General features: G+C 39.0%; 1 protein-coding gene across 5 annotated transcripts in view; it reads left to right on the forward strand.

Annotated features, from left to right (window-relative positions):
- LOC121587477 (bromodomain-containing protein 3) overlaps positions 1–19734 on the forward strand; it is a 38990-nt gene extending 19256 nt beyond the window's left edge. For all 5 annotated transcript variants that reach the window (XM_041904447.2, XM_041904445.2, XM_041904444.2 and 2 more), the window contains one exon: positions 17715–19734. In XM_041904447.2, the coding sequence (XP_041760381.1) occupies positions 17715–17833 (119 nt within the window). In that variant the 3' untranslated portion in view covers positions 17834–19734. The remainder of the gene's footprint in view (positions 1–17714) is intronic.
- The last annotated feature ends 1874 nt before the right edge of the window (positions 19735–21608 follow it).

Here is a 21608-nt window from a genome sequence, read left to right on the forward strand (position 1 = left end):
CTTTGCTTATTTGAGCTGTTCTTGCCATAATATGGACTTGGTCTTTTACCAAAAAGGGTTCTCTTCTGTATACCCTCCTACCTTGTCACAACACAACTGATTGTCTCAAATGCATTAAGAAGAAAATAAATTCCACAAATTAACTTTTAACAAGGCACATCTGTTAATTGAAATGCATTCCAGGTGACCACATCATGAAGCTGGTTGAGATAATTCCAAGAGTGTGCAAAGCTGTCATCAAGGCAAAGGGTGGCTACTTTGAAGAATCTCAAATATAAAATATATTTTGATTTGTTTAACACTTTTTTGGTTACTACATGATTTCATATGTGTTATTTCATAGTTTTGATGTCTTCACTATTATTCTACAATGTAGAAAATTGTTAAAATAATGTGTGTGTATATATACAGTTGAAGTCGGAAGTTTACATACACTTAGGTTGGAGTCATTAAAACTCATTTTTCAACCACTCCACAAATATCTTGTTAACAATCTATAGTTTTGCCAAGTCGGTTAGGACATCTACTTTGTGCATGACACAAGTAATTTTTCCAACAATTGTTAACAGACAGATTATTTCACGTATAATTCACTGTATCACAATTCCAGTGGGTCAGAAGTTTACATACAGTAAGTTGACTGTGCATTTAAACAGCTTGGAAAGTTGCAGAAAATGATGTCATGGCTTTAGAAGCTTCTGATAGGCTAATTGACATTATTTGAGTCAATTGGAGGTGTACCTGTGGATGTATTTCAAGGCCTACCTGCTCATATCAATCCAATTATTTTTTCTCTCTCATGGTAATTAACATTACTCAATAATATTACCTAACCCAACAATTAACCTACAACCATTTAAAATACAATGTTCTCCAATCATTAGTATCTATATGACTAGAGTCTAAACTATGCTACCAAAAAACATACATAGTAATAAATGGTACACGTCATGACATCATCCCCTCAAATACAATTATTACATGACACTTCCTAAGTTACATGGAAATCAGATCATATGAAAATAGCATAACCCCATGTTAGTAACCATTTAAGTACTTGCCTAGCAACATAGATATGTATCACTCTAAACAGCCATATCAATATCACCCAATACTTCAGATATACAGTGAGGGAAAAAAGTATTTGATCCCCTGCTGATTTTGTATGTTTGCCCACTGAAAAAGAAATGATCTGTCTATAATTTTAATGGTAGGTTTATTTGAACAGTGAGAGACAGAATAACAACAAAAAAATCCAGAAAAACGCATGTCAAAAATGTTATAAATTGATTTGCATTTTAACGAGGGAAATAAGTATTTGACATCTCTGCAAAACATGACTTAGTACTTGGTGGCAAAAACCTTGTTGGCAATCACAGAGGTCAGACGTTTCTTGTAGTTGGCCACCAGGTTTGCACACATCTCAGGAGGGATTTTGTCCCACTCTTTGCAGATCTTCTCCAAGTCATTAGGTTTCGAGGCTGACGTTTGGCAACTCGAACCTTCAGTTCCCTCCACAGATTTTCTATGGGATTAAGGTCTGGAGACTGGCTAGGCCACTCCAAGACCTTAATGTGCTTCTTCTTGAGACACTCCTTTGTTGCCTTGGCCCTGTGTTTTGGGTCATTGTCATGCTGGAATACCCATCCACGACCCATTTTCAATGCCCTGGCTGAGGGAAGGAGGTTCTCACCCAAGATTTGACAGTACATGGCCTCGTCCATCGTCCCTTTGATGCGGTGAAGTTGTCCTGTCCCCTTAGCAGAAAAACACCCCCAAAGCATAATGTTTCCACCGCCATGTTTGACGGTGGGGATGGTGTTCTTGGGGTCATAGGCAGCATTCCTCCTCCTCCAAACACGGCGAGTTGAGTTGATGCCAAAGACCTCCATTTTGGTCTCATCTGACCACAACACTTTCACCCAGTTCTCCTCTGAATCATTCAGATGTTCATTGGCAAACTTCAGACGGGCCTGTATATGTGCTTTCTTGAGCAGGGGGACCTTGCGGGCGCTGCAGGATTTCAGTCCTTCACAGCGTAGTGTGTTACCAATTGTTTTCTTGGTGACTATGGTCCCAGCTGCCTTGAGATCATTGACAAGATCCTTCCGTGTAGTTCTGGGCTGATTCCTCACCGTTCTCATGATCATTGCAACTCCTCGAGGTGAGATCTTGCATGGAGCCCCAGGCCGAGGGAGATTGACAGTTCTTTTGTGTTTCTTCCATTTGCGAATAATCGCACCAACTGTTGTCACCTTCTCACCAAGCTGCTTGGCGATGGTCTTGTAGCCCATTCCAGCCTTGTGTAGGTCTACAATCTTGTCCCTGACATCCTTGGAGAGCTCTTTGGTCTTGGCCATGGTGGATAGTTTGGAATCTGATTGATTGATTGCTTCTGTGGACAGGTGTCTTTTATACAGGTAACAAGCTGAGATTAGGAGCACTCCCTTTAAGAGTGTGCTCCTAATCTCAGCTCGTTACCTGTATAAAAGACACCTGGGAGCCAGAAATCTTTCTGATTGAGAGGGGGTCAAATACTTATTTCCCTCATTAAAATGCAAATCAATTTATAACATTTTTGACATGCGTTTTTCTGGATTTTTTTGTTGTTATTCTGTCTCTCACTGTTCAAATAAACCTACCATTAAAATTCTAGACTGATCATTTCTTTGTCAGTTGGCAAACGTACAAAATCAGCAGGGGATCAAATACTTTTTTCCCTCACTGTATATAAAGACTAATATGTTAATACGTTAACCCAATTAATCAATATATTCATGATTTCAGTCACAATCCTCACATTAACTTCCATGTTTCAAAACATTATGATTCAACAATGTCTACTCAAAATAAATCATATAAGTGTATCTTAAGACATTACCATAATGTATCATTGTTTTAACCTGATATCTATGTAAGACAGTTATATACTAACACATACTAATGATTCACTTAAATCACTCAGTCAACTTATAAATTATAACCAACCAAATGACTTAACTCAACCAAATTTAAAATGACAATCCTTATTGATTCACTTGATCCTTATCAATGAAAATGAAAACCCTCAACTTTATCACCCATTACAACTGTCAGAATGTACACATATTAACATACAGTATAAATATCCATAATTCAATTATGACTTTCCTCATCTTGATAATAAAGATCATTATCTCAATGCATTCTTAATACTATTAATTTAGCAGTGTATATACCTACCACCCAAATTAGCAAATGTATATAAACCCAATTTTATTATCAACACAGCTAAGCAACCCCTTTATTTCTCCGGCACTTAAATCTTCTGGCGTCTCTTCATTATGTTCTTCAGACAGCTTCATAGTTCAAAATTACTTCCCCATGACAATGTCACAACTACAACGTCTCATCCGAGTCACCACCTTTTCTACAACCCATTGTCTTGTCCATTTGCCAACCATTTGCCCACAACATTAGAAATGTTGTATCTGAACATATATTTCTCTATTCTCACTCAATGGTGGACTCCTGTCCCACTCTCTTGATATAAAAACATGATAAAATCCTTTGATAGCTTTGATTGTCTGTTGCACACCATTTGCATGTAGAAGTGGTATTTTACAGAAACATCTTCAACGCCTCTGATATTAATCTTCAGCCGGTTCATAGGTTGTAACTTTTATTTAGGTTCACACCATTCTAGGCCAAATTATCCCTGCTATGCATCAAGACACCATCTGTATTTACCTCACTAGAAGACAAACATTTTAATTGATTTAATTTCTAATCCAATAAATCCCTACAATCATTGACTATATAACAAATGATTATGTTTTAACAATTATTCTTACTACCAATTTCTAATATACTACCCAATTTCTATTCACATCGCTCTGTGTAGTGTCCTTCTTGCATCGCACCAACAGGGAAGTCGAGATTCACTGCTGCAACGACACACAGACATAGACACAAAAACAATGCTCCACAGTGGCAGTTCCATCTTCCTCCTCTGATTTGTATTACCTCCTACAGTGGGACAAATAGATGCAGGTATCTCTCTCTTCTACTGTCCCCTCCATCGAGGTAGCCAGCAACACCTAGTACTAACCACTCCACCTAGATTCTGTCCAGCTCTGACTTCTGTAAACCTCTACTGCCACACAGTCTCCCATGCACAGAAAATGCCCAGATTCTCCTGTTAGTTCTTGCCAAGAAACCTTCACCTTTTTGGAAGAAAGTCTTCAGAACATTGTTAGTGGAGACACAATATGCTACTTTACCATGTCTACTTATCAGTCAGGAAAAGCCTTTAGATTAGGAAGTGCACATTCTTGCAGCTTGTTGTAGTCACTAGTTTCAAATGTACCAATAAATCCTCATGCCATCAGTACTACCCCCTTTTGAACACATGACTCACAACTTGATTCATGCTTTCAAAAACAAAACACCAACATTGCCTATTAAACCAAAATAATAAATGAAATTAAAATGACATTTGATAATACCTTAACTTACTTCTATCCCGTAAAGTAATTCAAGAATAGTTCAATTGACTAGCAACAGGTATCCCTCATTCAGGGATAGCTCTCACTCTTTCCTATTCATGGTCGAATCATATATATATATGTATGTATGTGTGTGTGTGATTATTGCCAAATTATAAACTTCTTCATCATTTTCAGTATTATAAATTACCCTCAACTCTATAAAATAAACAATCTTAAAGTCCTCATCTCATGCCTCTAGGATTTCCAGTGTGGGTGATCAATTCACACTAGAAAGTCAGGACAGAGCTCAGAGGTCATTGAAATCAATCAACGAATTGTTCCATTCTATAGTATACTAATCATTACCAACATTCAAAACATTTCATAAATGTTACTTATCCCAAGTGTACATTAAGTCCTCATGACATTTCTTCTCATAAGAAATCATGTGTATACCCAAATCTCACTCAAAAAGAATAAAACACTTCATAAAATCCACTGTGTGTGCTCCTTTAAGACTTACCACCTTTTGACCTGTAAAATAAAAATAAAAATAACAACCCTTTTATAAACATCATACTAGGTGTGTTGTGTGTTTATTTGAAAAACCCAATTGAAAACAACAAACAAAAATAGCCAGGCCTTACTTAATTCAGTAGCTCCCTTTTATGACCTAATACTGCCTAACTTCACTAAACTGCTCCCCCTAGCCCTGGGCAACATTCCAATGAGATAAGGAAATCCCCTTTCTCCTGGAAGAGAAATTATACATTTCATTAACATTCAATTACAATCAGTAATCCAAAGATAGTAAGTACACACAAAACATGATACAGATATACACAGTCCTATCTCATCCATAATCGTTTGTATCAATCTAATTCCTCATAACTACTCCATAAAAAGATTATATAAAATCTCTCAAAAGATGAAAACCACTACAAGTTCTTTGAGTTGATAATGAGTATTTTTAATTGATTACTCTTCAGACTTTATCCTCTGTAATTCTCACACTGATTATTGAACCCCTAAATCTGCTCCATGTGATCCCATATCAAATTATCCATTATCGTTTACTTGATCAACAACATAGGAAATATCTGTTTCCCCTTCTATTGTTCCTGTCACCCCTGTAAATGTCATATTTCATTCATTAGCCAATACATTCACGTACTCCACGTAAGTAAGCCTTGATATTTTATCCCAGGCATCTATTTAAAAATGGTTTGATACGTTGTCTCCTACTTAACCCTTAACATAATTCTATAGGAGACTTCCATCAATCCTGGAAAAAACTCCCACTCAGAAGACACTAGATAATACCACGTTTCATGAAGTTCACTACACCTTCTACTATAAACCTATAACCCCTTCCTAGTAATTTAATCATTGCAACCTGTTGCATTGATGTTTTAAAATAACAACCTATTGTTTAATAATTTCATATCTTACAAAAACATGTTTACTAATCCATCAGTCTAATAGTAACAACTATCTCCCACTGTTCAACATACCATAAACAGATTATCGTTTTTAGAATTTATGATCAGTCTGCATTACTCCTTGTTGTTTAAACAAACTATAGAATTTAATAATTTTAAAAAAATTGTCAAAGAACGTTCCATATTCAACTACCTAGATATGTGCTCCACATTATCCCAATGCGTCCTTCATATGTCAATATAGCCCAACTATCACTACCTTCTTTCACCCTCTTACGAAATCATGTCATTAGTAAATTGTATCCACAAACCACTACTACCTAATAACATATTTTCATAGACCTTACTAGAAAGCATTATTTTAATACCATTCTATTCAAACAATCCAAGTCAACCTTTCACATCTCCCAATAAACCTACTTAACCTTCTTCAAACAATCCAAGTCAACATTTCTCATCACCCAATTAACCTACTTATCCTTCTAACACAATATCTATTATTCTCTACCGCTGAATTTCCATCTAACGGTATTTTAAGATATGACAAGTTATTTTAAATTTATGGTCAAAACTAACAAAACCTCTATTCACAGAGATGCCACTTTAATTTACTATGTTATACTATCCGCTATCTCTTTCCTATAATGTTATCAATTAAACCAGTAATTCACGTCAACATTATCAATGTAAGAGTTTGCTTCCGTCCCCACCTGGGCTTGAACCAGGGACCCTCTACACACATCGACAACATTCACCATCGAAACACCGTTACCTGTTGCTCCACAAAATCTGCGATCCTTGCAAAGCAAGTTAAACAACTACTTCCACGTCGCATAGCAAGTTACGTCACCACTCTAAACGTGACTAGTTCGCACCTCACGTTTCAGCGAGCCCCATTCGCTAACACCCGCGCACAAAAACATGGAAACTCTTCCATTTTTACTAGCAGACCAAATACAACCCATGCTCAAACAGCGTTCAACATTTACCTCTATCGTAAGTTTTAAAAACGAACATAACAACATTAACCATCCTAATTTGCTATAGTAACGTCATGTTTTGTTCAGTTTATCTGTTACGATGGTGTGACAGTAATATTTCTGTAGTAACCTCAACCAAAGGTTGCTATATTCCTCAGTCAATGTTATCTTTCATTACTCTGCTTCCTTCCAATGCTTCATTATCCCTAGTGTTAGTTTAATATTCCTATTATTCTCTGAGTTCCCTTGCTTCACTTCCCATGAATATAAGACATTCGCTTTTCTATGCGTCGTAAACTACATCCTATTTCCCCTGTTATCAACTAAGATCATAGCCACAGCACTTCTGAAACCACCAATCCGCCATTATTAGAATACAGCAGATGTAGGTAACTGTCCTTTCTAAGTAGGCTACAAGTAACACCAAACACTTGCTGTAGTTTACCAGCATAAATTTAATTTATATCCAGAGTATCAATATTCAATTTATTTATAGACATTACACCACCATTCTCAATCGTTTAATTTAGCAAACCCTTAGGCAACGCAAAAAAAATTACTACCACGCAATCGTCTCTCTATTCCTGTTAAATAAGTGAGTCTTTCCATTTGAACCACGCACACTTTAAACCTTACATTCTACATCACCAAACCAAATACTCTGTAGTATCCGTTCAAGCAACTCATACCAGCAGTTGAATTACACTCATAAATACAGATTTTACTCTGTGCCATTGAAATGACAAATAAATCCCACCAATAGCGCAATTACAGTGGTTTGTCATCTTAACCTCTGATACAAAATGAAGTACCTTCACTTCACTACCTTAGCTCTACACTGATAATTAGTTTAATGGAAACCCTAAATTGGCTTTGTACTATATTATAAATTACGTCTATAACCACATTACTTATGGTCAGTTTATTCCTTAAACCTTATCTCTATCACATGATCCCACAACGGTACAATTTATAAAACACTACGTTTGGGTGAGCAAGTTAATACATATATAACGTTAGAAACTTTTAGGTACTCACGTCAAAGAATCCCTTCGTGGTGTTTTTAACCAATTCTCAATAGACACAAATCACTTCTACAAACACTCCCCGTGGACCAAAGAATTGACTGTAATTTCAGGACACTGCCCTGCCAGTCCAGAAAATACAGACATTTCTACTACTCTCTAAAATAACCTCACAATCTCCATACCACTCCTTGATATTCTATTAATTAATGATGTTATATATTGTAACTTCTTATCCAAACTTATATCAAATTATTATACCCATTTTTAGAACTTATTATGCACCCTTCAGATTCAAATATTGTAAATGCGTATATGCCTGTAATAATTTAGTCATTTCCTGTCTCTCACTTCGAGTTAAATGAAGCTCCGCTTTACTTTTAATGGTCTACTAAGCTGGACATTCATTACTGCTATTAGTTCATGCAATATTAGTAATTCAATACTTAAATAAAATCCCTATCCTGATCTGTATTAAAATTTAGTTTGCCTATTTGTCGTTTTTGGTGCTATGATGCAATATGTTATGTTGCTTCTGCTCCATCTCCTGGCCGTTTTTCAGTAATTCACGAAATACTAATTCTCTCTTCACCACAGTACTGAACCTTCTTAATTTGTACACATCAAAAGGGCCTCAAACCCACTCATTTATTTTAACCATTATGACTTGAACATAATGATAAAGGGCTCTAACATTTATCCCGAAGTCTGCTGAGGACTTGAACCTCACAACTTTTCACCTTTTTAGTATCGTCTTTCTACTAAGGACTGTAATCTTCAACCGAAGAATTTTAACCTTCAACCGTAGGCTTCGAACCTACACCAAAATACCTTATAGGGCCTTTATAACCTTATACCAAAGACTTGAACCTCTTCATATCTATATTCTGTCGACACAGGACTCAAACCTATATACCAAAATACCTTATTCTATTTCATAATGTCGTACACTCTATAATCTACACTCTAATCTCGTCATGTTGAGGACTCAAACCTCTGACCCATTCTACAATGTTATACACCTTATAATCTCGTCACCTTGAGGACTCGAACCTCTAACCTAATCTTCTCCTTCTCCTCTGTTGTTTTACTCATTACTCTGACCAAACCCTATTTCGAATCATAGCACCATGTTATTGTCTAATTTGATAATTCTCCTTACATCCCTTCTATACAACTCAACACCACTCATCGTCCCCCTTTAAGAAATATTTAATTTTAAACGTCCGTTATAGCTAAGCCTTACCACAGATAAGCTGAATTTGTCATAATCAAAAATAAATGAAAGTCTGCTTACCTGTTAATTTGGCTGTGAACTGCATCCTGTTCGTTTAGACGGCAGTCTGTTATGATAAGTTTCTCGGGGATCAAGTAATTAAGAATGTAAGAATAGATTTAGACACTTAGCTGGGAAGTTCATATGAGTATTTAATAGTTATTATGGTTCGTTATAACAGAAGGACAGAGCTTTGCCTCTACCATCTCCAAACTCCAGAACAAAGAGCTACTCTCTCTATATATACTCTGTTACAGGTTTCTTCACGAACATCTGTTACCCCTCAGTGGGCATTACCTTCTTTGATGTTATTACCCTTTACCCCAAGTCATATATCCTGTCCATCAATTATTCTAAGATCAACCTCAGTAATCTACTTTGACATAAGGAATGCAGACTCTGTGGCACCAAGTCACTTATCTACTAACTCTACCTTGGTTTCCCACAACACTATAAAAACCTCATATCAGGCACTGAGTTTGAAGGTAGGCCTTGAAATACATCCACAGGTACACCTCCAATTGACTCAAATGATGTCAGTTAGCCTATCAGAAGCTTCTAAAGCCATTACATCATTTTCTGGAATTTTCCAAGCTGTTTAAAGGCACAGTCAACTTAGTGTATGTAAACTTCTGACCCACTGGAATTGTGATACAGTGAATTATAAGTGAACTTTATTTATTACTTAGAATTAAATAGAAATTAAACCAAAAATGCCTTACATCTACAGTGACTTTGAATAATATTTTGAAACATGAGTTTGGCCAGTCTATGGCTTCAGGCTCATGCGATGGTTCCTGGAGAGCAGGCCAACAGCGGAGAATACCCTATCAGCGCTTGCAGAGCCACTGGGGATGCTAAACACCCTTCGGGCCACTCTTGCCAGGCTGGGCAGGGATACGTCGTTTTTTTTTTGTGTTTTTTTGTCGGTCGGCCTGAAGGATTGTAGGTCAAATAACCCTATCAAAATGGAAAGCTCCTTGAAAGAGGTAATATGCTAGGCCTATTGGGCCAAAGTCAATAATGGGCCTATTGTATAGATAATAGATCGAAAATGAACTAAACTGATTTTTAGTTCATAAATACGTTGCTACAATGACACACTTAGCTAGCTACCCATCTCATTCCTTTCTGTTGGCATGTGCACATAGTAAGTACACGATCATGCTTTCGGGATACCTGTCTTTTCAGATTCCACAATGATTCTTTAGTTGTGGACACTACATCACCTCACTCCTTCTCTTGCTCTTGGTCCTTCTCATCTTTGTAAGTCACCTTGTTTTTTCACCTGTGTGTTTTATCAGTTTCTTTATGAAAATATTTAGTATAGTAGATGACAGTGGCTAAAGCAAGCGGCTATAGCAGCACGCAAATAGACCACAAATTCATGCCAGGCCAGGCATGACCTGAGCTCATGAAGTGAGCGCTAATCTAGCGAAATTGGAGTGGGCGAGAAGATGCTCTAGCCTTTGGGAAACACGCGCCAAGCTTCAGTCAAATTAGGCACACTGCACTCCTCGCTCCGCTCACATACTCTGGTCTATTACCAGAATGCTAACAAAATTAGCACAAGTAATAGCGAATTTCCATGGAGGCTGCTAGCTAAATATGCTAACGAGCGCAACGAAAATAAACAAATTGCAAGGACAGGCAATCCAGCTTATAAAGTTTTACATATACAGTGAGGAAAAAAAGTGTTTGATCCCCTGCTGATTTTGTACGTTTGCCCACTGACTAAGAAATTATCAGTCTATAATTTTAATGGTAGGTTTATTTGAACAGTGAGAGACAGAATAACAACCAAAAAATCCAGAAAAAAGCATGCCAAAAATGTTATAAATTGATTTGCATTTTAATGAGGGAAATAAGTATTTGACCCCCTCTCAATCAGAAAGATTTCTGACTCCCAGGTGTCTTTTATACAGGTAACGAGCTGAGATTAGGAGCACACTTTTAAAGGGAGTGCTCCTAATCTCAGTTTGTTACCTGTATAAAAGACACCTGTCCACAGAAGCAATCAATCAATCAGATTCCAAACTCTCCACCATGGCCAAGACCAAAGAGCTCTCCAAGGAAGTCAGGGACAAGATTGTATACCTACACAAGGCTGGAAAGTGCTACAAGACCATCGCCAAGCAGCTTGGTGAGAAGGTGACAACAGTTGGTGTGATTATTCGCAAATGGAAGAAACACAAAAGAACTGTCAATCTCCCTCGGCCTGCGGCTCCATGCAATATCTCACCTCGTGGAGTTGCAATGATCATGAGAACGGTGAGGAATCAGCCCAGAACTACACGGGAGGATCTTGTCAATGATCTCAAGGCAGCTGGGACCATAGTCACCAAGAAAACAATTGGTAACACACTACGCCGTGAAGGACTGAAATCCTGCAGCGCCCGCAAGGTCCCCCTGATCAAGAAAGCACATATACAGGCCCGTCTGAAGTTTGCCAATGAACATCTGAATGATTCAGAGGAGAACTGGGTGAAAATGTTGTGGTCAGATGAGACCAAAATCGAGCTGTTTGGCATCAACTCAACTCACCGTGTTTGGAGGAGGAGGAATGCTGCCTATGACCCCAAGAACACCATCCCCACTGTCAAACATGGAGGTAGAAACATTATGCTTTGGGGGTGTTTTTCTGCTAAGGGGACAGGACAACTTCACCACATCAAAGGGATGATGGACGGGGCCATGTACCGTCAAATCTTGGGTGAGAACCTCCTTCCCTCAGCCAGGGCATTGAAAATGGGTCGTGGATGGATATTCCAGCATGATAATGACCCAAAACACACGGCCAAGGCAACAAAGGAGTGGCTCAAGAAGAAGCACATTAAGGTCCTGGAGTGGCCTTGCCAGTCTCCAGACCTTAATCCCATAGAAAATCTGTGGAGGGAGCTGAAGGTTCGAGTTGCCAAACGTCAGCCTCGAAACCTTAATGACTTGGAGAAGATCTGCAAAGAGGAGTGGAACAAAATCCCTCCTGAGATGTGTGCAAAGCTGGTGGCCAACTACAAGAAACGTCTGACCTCTGTGATTGCCAATAAGGGTTTTGCCACCAAGTACTAAGTCATGTTTTGCAGAGGGGTCAAATACTTATTTCCCTCATTAAAATGCAAATCAATTGATAACATTTTTGACCTGCGTTTTTCTGGATGTTTTTGTTGTTATTCTGTCTCTCACTGTTGAAATAAACCGACCATTAAAATTATAGACTGATCATTTCTTTGTCAGTGGGCAACCGTACAAAATCAGCAGGGGATCAAATACTTTTTTCCCTCACTGTATAGGTAGGAGCTACCTAATGTCATTTTTGGTGAATTTTGACATTTACAAGCAAATGTGAACGAGAGACATAGTGCAGATGAACAAAGTTTTGACACATGCTTGTCTGAAGGAAGAACAATACTGACTCTGGAACAGCATGTCCTGTGCACACTCTGTGTGGAATCTGAAGTCGCTAGGGCAACGGGACTGCCTGCTCTGCTCGGAGAAGAGGGTTGGGCGCAGACGGGCCGAGAACGGAGAGGAGAAAAAACTCAAGGAAATCAAGATTGTGACAGCTGTACAAATGTCTCATCCAAAGGACTTTGACTTCTCAAACACGGCAGAAAGCTAACAATATGATGCCCCATCACCTTATTAATTCAGCCACTTACTTAGATTAACTAGCAAGTTAAATTTAGGGGTCGGGTTAACGCAGTATTTTGCGTTTTTCATGCAGGAAAAAAAGATCAAGCGCATTAGAAATATTGTGTTGCGTTTTGTAAATGCAGATGTAAAATGCTTCTTATTGTAATTTCTGCTCTGCATCAGACTAATTTTATGCTTCAGTTACATCTTCTCCACTCGGATGAGAGTTCACGAACGGGCGTTCTTTCAGCAGATGGCGCTCTGACTGATGTGTAGCTACTTTACTCCTGAACTTTTCTCCGGTTAAATGCAAGATTAACAATACGCAAAACATTAGGAAATGTAGCTGGCTACATTTAGAAATATGGTCATGCAGCATTTTGCAAAAAAATTGTAAGGTCATTTACTTGTGTGGCTGCCAGCCAAATAGCGTTGCACTTCTGTTGTCATCTGATGAAAATGAAGCTATTTTCTGCCGAATGTGTTGTGTTAATGTATTTTCTGTGAAGGAAAACTATAGTTGCACATCCCTGAGCACACTATTGAAGCAAACATTTTTACTTTGGGGACCCCTGTCAATGCACAGCTGGACTCACCTGCTCCCACTTTCTCCCGTTGTGCTATTTACAAACAAACATGTGACTGGCTCAACTGTTCTGGGGAACTACAGTAAGCTTCATAATGTAAAATAATGTGACAGGTGAAATTAAGAACATGATCTGCTTTATCTCCTAACATATTGCAAAAGTTAATTGCAGGTATTTATTTAAGCTGTAAATGTTCAAATGTATTGAAAAACTTCAAAGAAATAGTTTCAAAAGTATTGAAAAACCATCCCATGGCTATTTCCAAATACCCTGCTATATGGTGGATATACGGTATACCGCCCAAGCCTAGTAGGGATGTAACGATTCACTGAGATACACATTGGTCCCCGGTTCAAATGTTTAAGATGCAAGTGCATCAGCCCGTGGGACCCCACTGTGGGACCCCATTGATCATCCTTGAGATGTTTCTACAACTTCATTGGTGTCCACCTGTGGTAAATTCAATTGATTGGACATGATTTGGAAAGGCACACACCTGTCAATATAAGGTCCCACAGTTGACAGTCAAAGGAGCCTAAGCACACTGTCAAGACGACGCTGGCCCAGCCAGAGCCCGGACTTGAACACGATCTAACATCTCTGGAGAGACCTGAAAATAGCTGTGCAGTGAAGCTCCCCATACATCCTGACAGAGCTTGAGAGTATTTGCAGAGAAGAATGGGAGAAACTCCCCAAATACAGATGTGCCAAGCTTGTAGTGTCATACCCAAGAAGACTCGAGGCTGTAATCACTGCCAAAGGTGCTTCAACAAAGTACTGAGTAAAGGGTCTGAATACTTATGTAAATGTGATATTTCAGTTTATATATATATATATGTGTATATATATATGTATATATATGTGTGTGTGTGTGTGTGTATGTGTGTGTATATATATATATATATATATATATATATATATATATATATATATTATATATTATATATATATATATATACACACACGCATTTGCACAAATTTCTAAAAACCTTTTTTGATTTGTCATTATGGGGTATTGTGTGTAGATTGATTAGGCGGCATGTAGCTTAGTGGTTAAGAGCGTTGTGCCAGTAACCGAAAGGTCGCTGGTTCTAATCCCCAAGCCGACTAGGTGAAAAATCTGTCGATGTGCCCTTGAGCAAGGCACTTAACCCTAATTGCTCCTGTAAGTCGCTCTGGATAAGAGCGTCTGCTAAATTACTAAAATGTAAATGTAAAAATGAGGGGTTAAAACAACTAAATCAATTTTTGAATAAGGCTGTAACGTAACAAAATGTGGAAAAAGTGAAGGGGTCTAAATACTTTCCGAATGCGCTGTACATGTACATCATTTACATGAGCAGGCGGGTTTGGGAAGATGAGATGTAGTCATTGTTTGTGTGTCTGTAAGTTATTGTTTGTATGTATAAGTTTGTATATATATATATATATATATATAAAATATATATATATATATATATATATATATATATATATATATATATATAAAATATACTGCTCAAAAAAATAAAGGGAACACTTAAACAACACAATGTAACTCCAAGTCAATCACACTTCTGTGAAATCAAACTGTCCACTTAGGAAGCAACACTGATTGACAATAAATGTCACATGCTGTTGTGCAAATGGAATAGACAACAGGTGGAAATTATAGGCAATTAGCAAGACACCCCCAATAAAGGACTGGTTTTGCAGGTGGTGACCACAGACCACTTCTCAGTTCCTATGCTTCCTGGCTGATGTTTTGGTCACTTTTGAATGCTGGCGGTGCTTTCACTCTAGTGGTAGCATGAGACGGAGTCTCGACCCACACAAGTGGCTCAGGTAGTGCAGCTCATCCAGGATGGCACATCAATACGAGCTCTGGCAAGAAGGTTTGCTGTGTCTGTCAGCGTAGTGTCCAGAGCATGGAGGTGCTACCAGGAGACAGGCCAGTACATCAGGAGACGTGGAGGAGGCCGTAGGAGGGCAACAACCCAGCAGCAGGACTGCTACCTCCGCCTTTGTGCAAGGAGAAGCAGGAGGAGCACTGCCAGAGCCCTGCAAAATGACCTCCAGCAGGCCACAAATGTGCATGTGTCTGCTCAAACGGTCAGAAACAGACTCCATGAGGGTGGTATGAGGGCCCGACGTCCACAGGTGGGGGTTTTGCTTACAGCCCAACACCGTGCAGGACGTTTGGCATTTGCCAGAGAACACCAATATTGGCAAATTCGCCACTGGCGCCCTGTGCTCTTCACAGATGAAAGCAGGTTCACACTGAGCACATGTGACAGAGTCTGGAGACGCCGTGGAGAACGTTCTGCTGCCTGCAACATCCTCCAGCATGACCGGTTTGGCGGTGGGTCAGTCATGGTGTGGGGTGGCATTTCTTTGGGGGCCGCACAGCCCTCCATGTGCTCGCCAGAGGTAGCCTGACTGCCATTAGGTACCGAGATGAGATCCTCAGACCCCTTGTGAGACCATATGCTGGTGCGGTTGGCCCTGGGTTCCTCCTAATGCAAGACAATGCTAGACCTCATGTGGCTGGAGTGTGTCAGCAGTTCCTGCTAGAGGAAGGCATTGATGCTATGGACTGGCCCGCCCGTTCCCCAGACCTGAATCCAATTGAGCACATCTGGGACATCATGTCTCGCTCCATCCACTAACGCCACGTTGTACCACAGACTGTCCAGGAGTTGGCGGATGCTTTAGTCCAGGTCTGGGAGGAGATCCCTCAGGAGACCATCCGCCACCTCATCAGGAGCATGCCCTGGCGTTGTAGGGAGGTCATACAGCCACGTGGAGGCCACACACACTACTGAGCCTCATTTTGACTTGTTTTAAGGACATTACATCAAAGTTGGATCAGCCTGTAGTATGGTTTTCCACTTTAATTTTGAGGGTGACTCCAAATCCAGACCTCCATGGGTTGATAAATTTGATTTCCATTGATAATTTTTGTGTGATTTTGTTGTCAGCACATTCAACTATGTAAAGAAAAAAGTATTTAATAAGATTATTTCATTCATTCAGATCTAGGATGTGTTATTTTAGTGTTCCCTTAATTTTTTTGAGCAGTGTATATATACACACTCACTCACTCACTCACTCACTCACTCACTACCGGTCAAAAGTTTTAGAACGCCTCAATTTTTCCTGTTTTTATTGAAATGTTAACCCATTACTTGTTCCCTGAAAAGGGCCTTTTTTCTCTCTCTCTCTGGTAGTTTACCACTTACCTTTGTACCATTTCAGGCTATTCACTGGACTAGAACTGCTTAAATAAAAATTAAAAAACTGGAAAAATGGGGGTGTTCTAAAACTTTTGACCAGTAGTGTGTATATATATAGCCTAAATCTAGAAAGCAAACTGACTTGAACTGGAACTATTGTCTTGGTCCATTTGAATTTCAAGTGGACTCGTTAACACCACCAAAACAGAAAAACGACACGTTAGAAGGGACAAAGAGAGGCAGCTTATTGCCACATCAGCAAGGTAAACATGTGGGAACTTATTACATGGCGTTGTCTCTCACATTGGGAAAAAGAGTGCCAAGTCTAAGGAAGAACTGGTTCAGGAAAATAAAAAAATTGTTAGAAAAGAGGCTACAGGACGTGAGCAGACAACTGAACCACATTAAGAAACTGCCTGAAAAAGATACCAGCGTTTCAGAGCTCACATGGGAGCCAAAATGGGCTAGATTAGTTTAGCCAGTGAAAACTTAAGGCCTTGACGGCTGTTTTTGTTGTTGCTTTGTGATATAGAAGATGTTTTTTCTAGTTTCAAGGATTAATAACCCTACCCACCACCTAGCGAAGGCATGGAGCTCCTCATGTCAAGAAGTGGCATAGACCTACTCAAGTTGTCACTGTCCAGTAGCTATATGATGGCACATGCTCATAGTGATTGACAGACAATCCATAGAAATAATATAAACATGGAATGGGACATAATGTCTGTGTTTCTTGCGTTAGGCTTTATGCACCTCCTCTCAAAGTGTTTGCTATATGTGTGGGTGTCTTTATACTCAATTCTAACCTATTGTTTGAGGCTGGGTGTGATGTTGCTTTGGCCGACTACTAACATTCTCTGAACATTTGTCTTTGAACAATGTTACCATAACTGCATCTTCCATTGAAGTAGTATTGCGTGAATGTGTCCTGTTACTAATTATGCCGCTTTGGGCTGTGCATAATATATTGTCCATTGATGCTGTCTGTGAAAAGGATGTTTGTCTGTTTTCTCTAGTTGATATGTCTGGATTTGACTGTATGCCTCAGTATTAACCCTCCCCTTACCCCCTTCCTTCTCCTATGCAGAGAAGGCAGGCTCAGCGCCAGCAGGGGGCGCCTCTCGAATGAGCGGCAGCAGCAGCTCCTCTGACTCTGGCAGCAGCAGCTCCAGTGGCTCCAGTTCAGAAAGCAGTGACTCCGATTGATCAGAGAAAGACCCCCATACGTTGAGTCCCTCTCTCACTTTAGTTAATTTACCCCCCTTTTTAGCTAGTAGTCTACTCTCTTTTTTCTTCCCGTGGATGACTTTTATAAGATAATGAAAATACGTTCGATGACTGAGGATATTGATAATGTTTTGTATTTAGAAATGCCTTTAAAGAAAGAACGTAGGAAACGTGTAAGAAGATATAGCTGACTGAACATAGTCAGGGTTTGTTTTTGCTGGCTCTCAAAGGGAAATGCCTGGTATCACCAGAACAACATGTGTTAGTTCTTTTTTTTTTTTTTTTTTTTTTTGACTATGTAAGTAGTAAACTGTTAAGAAACACAGATTGATTTAGGTTTGGATAAAATTGTCTCAAGGAACAAATATGGTCTTTCTCTTCATGGGATGGCTGTTGCCTCTAGTTTGACCTTTGCCACCTCACATTATTACTTTGTTTTTCTCGGTTTTATGGATAGAGCTATATTTAAGAAATTAAGATAATTGTTATTTTTATGATCACATCTAATTTCCGTTGACAATGTAAAACAAATGGTTTTAACGATCATCTATAGCAGAGAATTGATAACAGTTTATTTTTGTTCTCAATCTTCCATTCTCCATTCAGTGTTTGTAAATCTGTTGTCTCAATGGTCTGTTCAATGTATTTGACGGTTAACACTAGACTGCGGTTGAGGAGTACATTGACTTAATCATGGCCCTACTTGTATTTACTGAGTGTTTTATCTACACATTTGTGGCAAAGTAAAGTTGCTATTTGATATTCTGTCCCCAGTATGTGGTGGCATATACAAATTCACTTTTTGATGCCAGTGTTAATGTTAAATGCTCCCCTACTAAGATGTAACACACATCACACACTCTTGTGGTTTGTTTCCCAGCCTGTTTGTATATTTGGCATGTGCCATATCTGACAACTTTCACTATTGAATGTAATAACTTTTTCCTTTGTCTGTGTATGGGCTAGTCTTTCATTTGAACATGGTTATATTCCATATGTAGGTGAATTAACACTTACAGTATAGCCTGTTTCTTTTAAGAGTGGAGAGCAATGGGCTCTCCGTCTCCTCTGTGTAAACGACTAATTGCCACGTGTACAAAAACTTACTCAAGACAGAACATTTGAATCTAAAAGTAAATAATCATATAATTGTAATTTTGTTAATATTTGAGCATTACAAACACCTCTGTAAACGAAACTTGGTAGATGTGTCATAATACACAATCTAGTCTTCCTTCCAAATTCAGAATCATGAATTCAAACTGCTTCTTGTTTACCTTTTACAATACACCTATTGTGACTGGATTTTCACAATTATGTATCTGTCATTTATGAGGTGGTAAGTGTATTTTCTATCAATATGAGATAATTTACAACTGCAGTTCACGAAGCTGAGATCATTTGGTTAGTTGTTAGTAGTGATGATGTTTTAAACTTTATCTGCTATATTCCCATTAACCTCATTATACAGATTCAGACAGCCTCTTACATAAAAAATATAGCTGGGTTTGCCTGAGGGATGTCATACGAGTTGAGACTTGAGTATATAAATAATTGTTTTCACCATATTCACTTATTTGTTCATTTTAGTTCTTGGTCAACATACAATAGATAATTTTTATATTTTAATAAAATAATTTTATGTATTTGCATGCACTCCTGCTGTAACTTTCTGAAATATGTTTTAGCACTGAATAGTAACTTCTGTAGACATCAATCTTTGAGAACTAAAGATGAATGTTGTAGTTTTAGGGTTGTTTAAGGGTGAAATTACATAGGGATGCAGGGCAAACAAAAAGTTAATATTTGATGTAATTATTTACATGGGATACCTTATTTTCTGAGTTCCTTTGTTTTCATAAATAAACCACATAAACATACATGATTGTGAGCTCCTTTGTATCCCATCCACATCACAGCTGTTTAGGCCAATAACTGGCAGGGGCATAGCTATGTCAAAGGTTTGTGGTAAGTCAGAACTTATAGTAGTAGACAGACATTTTATTGAAAAAGCACACTTCTATTCCACATGACAGTACACATAATCAACCTTTACTTGCTGTTGGAACGGTTTGTTTATTTTTTGTAAATGTGAGACAAGCACACATATTGACAATACTGCAGTTTGTCAGTTTACTTACAATAATACTGCATTTAAATGCAAAAAAATCAAGATAAAATATACATAGGCCTGAGCTTATACTGCCATGCCCCAATACAGTGAGGGAAAAAAGTATTTGATCCCCTGGTGATTTTGTACGTTTGCCCACTGACAAAGACATGATCAGTCTATACTTTTAATGGTAGGTTTATTTGAACAGTGAGAGACAGACTAACAACAAATAAATCCAGAAAAACTCATGTCAAAAATGTTATGAATTGATTTGCATTTTAATGAGGGAAATAAGTATTTGACCCCTCTGCAAAACATGACTTAGTACTTTGTGGCAAAACCCTTGTTGGCAATCACAGAGGTCAGACGTTTCTTGTAGTTGGCCACCAGGTTTGCACACATCTCAGGAGGGATTTTGTCCCACTCCTCTTTGCAGATCTTCTCCAAGTCATTAAGGTTTCGAGCCTGACGTTTGGCAACTCAAACCTTCAGCTCCCTCCACAGATGTTCTATGGGATTAAGGTCTGGAGACTGGCTAGGCCACTCCACGACCTTAATATGCTTCTTCTTGAGCCACTCCTTTGTTGCCTTGGCCGTGTGTTTTGGGTCATTGTCATGCTGGAATACCCATCCCCGACCCATTTTCAATGCCCTGGCTGAGGGAAGGAGGATCTCACCCAAGATTTGACGGTACATGGCGCCATCCATCGTCCCTTTGATGCGGTGAAGTTGTCCTGTCCCCTTAGCAGAAAAACACCTCCAAAGCATAATGTTTCCACCTCCATATTTGACAGTGGGGATGGTGTTCTTGGGGTCATAGGCAGCATTCCTCCTCCTCCAAACACGGCGAGTTCAGTTGATGCCAAAGAGCTCGATTTTGGTCTCATCTGACCACAACACTTTTACCCAGTTCTCCTCTGAATCATTCAGATGTTCATTGGCAAACGGGCCTGTATATGTGCTTTCTTGAGCAGGGGGACCTTGCGGGCGCTGCAGGATTTCAGTCCTTCACGGCATAGTGTGTTACCAATTGTTTTCTTGGTGACTATGGTCCCAGCTGCCTTGAGATCATTGACAAGATCCTCCCGTGTAGTTCTGGGCTGATTCCTCACCGTTCTCATGATCATTGCAACTCCACGAGGTGAGATCTTGCATGGAGCCCCAGGCCGAGGGAGATTGACAGTTATTTTGTGTTTCTTCCATTTGCGAATAATCGCACCAACTGTTGTCACCTTCTCACCAAGCTGCTTGGCGATGGTCTTGTAGCCCATTCCAGCCTTGTGTAGGTCTACAATCTTGTCCCTGACATCCTTGGAGAGCTCTTTGGTCTTGGCCATGGTGGAGAGTTTGGAATCTGATTGATTGATTGCTTCTGTGGACAGGTGTCTTTTATACAGGTAACAAACTAAGATTAGGAGCACTCCCTTTAAGAGTGTGCTCCTAATCTCAGCTCGTTACCTGTATAAAAGACACCTGGGTGCCAGAAATCTTTCTGATTGAGAGGAGGTCAAATACTTATTTGCCTCATTAAAATGCAAATCTATTTATAACATTTTTGACATGTGTTTTTCTGGATTTTTTTGTTGTTATTCTGTCTCTCACTGTTCAAATAAACCTACCATTAAAATTATAGACTGATCA

Source organism: Coregonus clupeaformis, chromosome 18, assembly GCF_020615455.1.
Source record: "Coregonus clupeaformis isolate EN_2021a chromosome 18, ASM2061545v1, whole genome shotgun sequence".
NCBI lineage: Eukaryota > Metazoa > Chordata > Actinopteri > Salmoniformes > Salmonidae > Coregonus > Coregonus clupeaformis.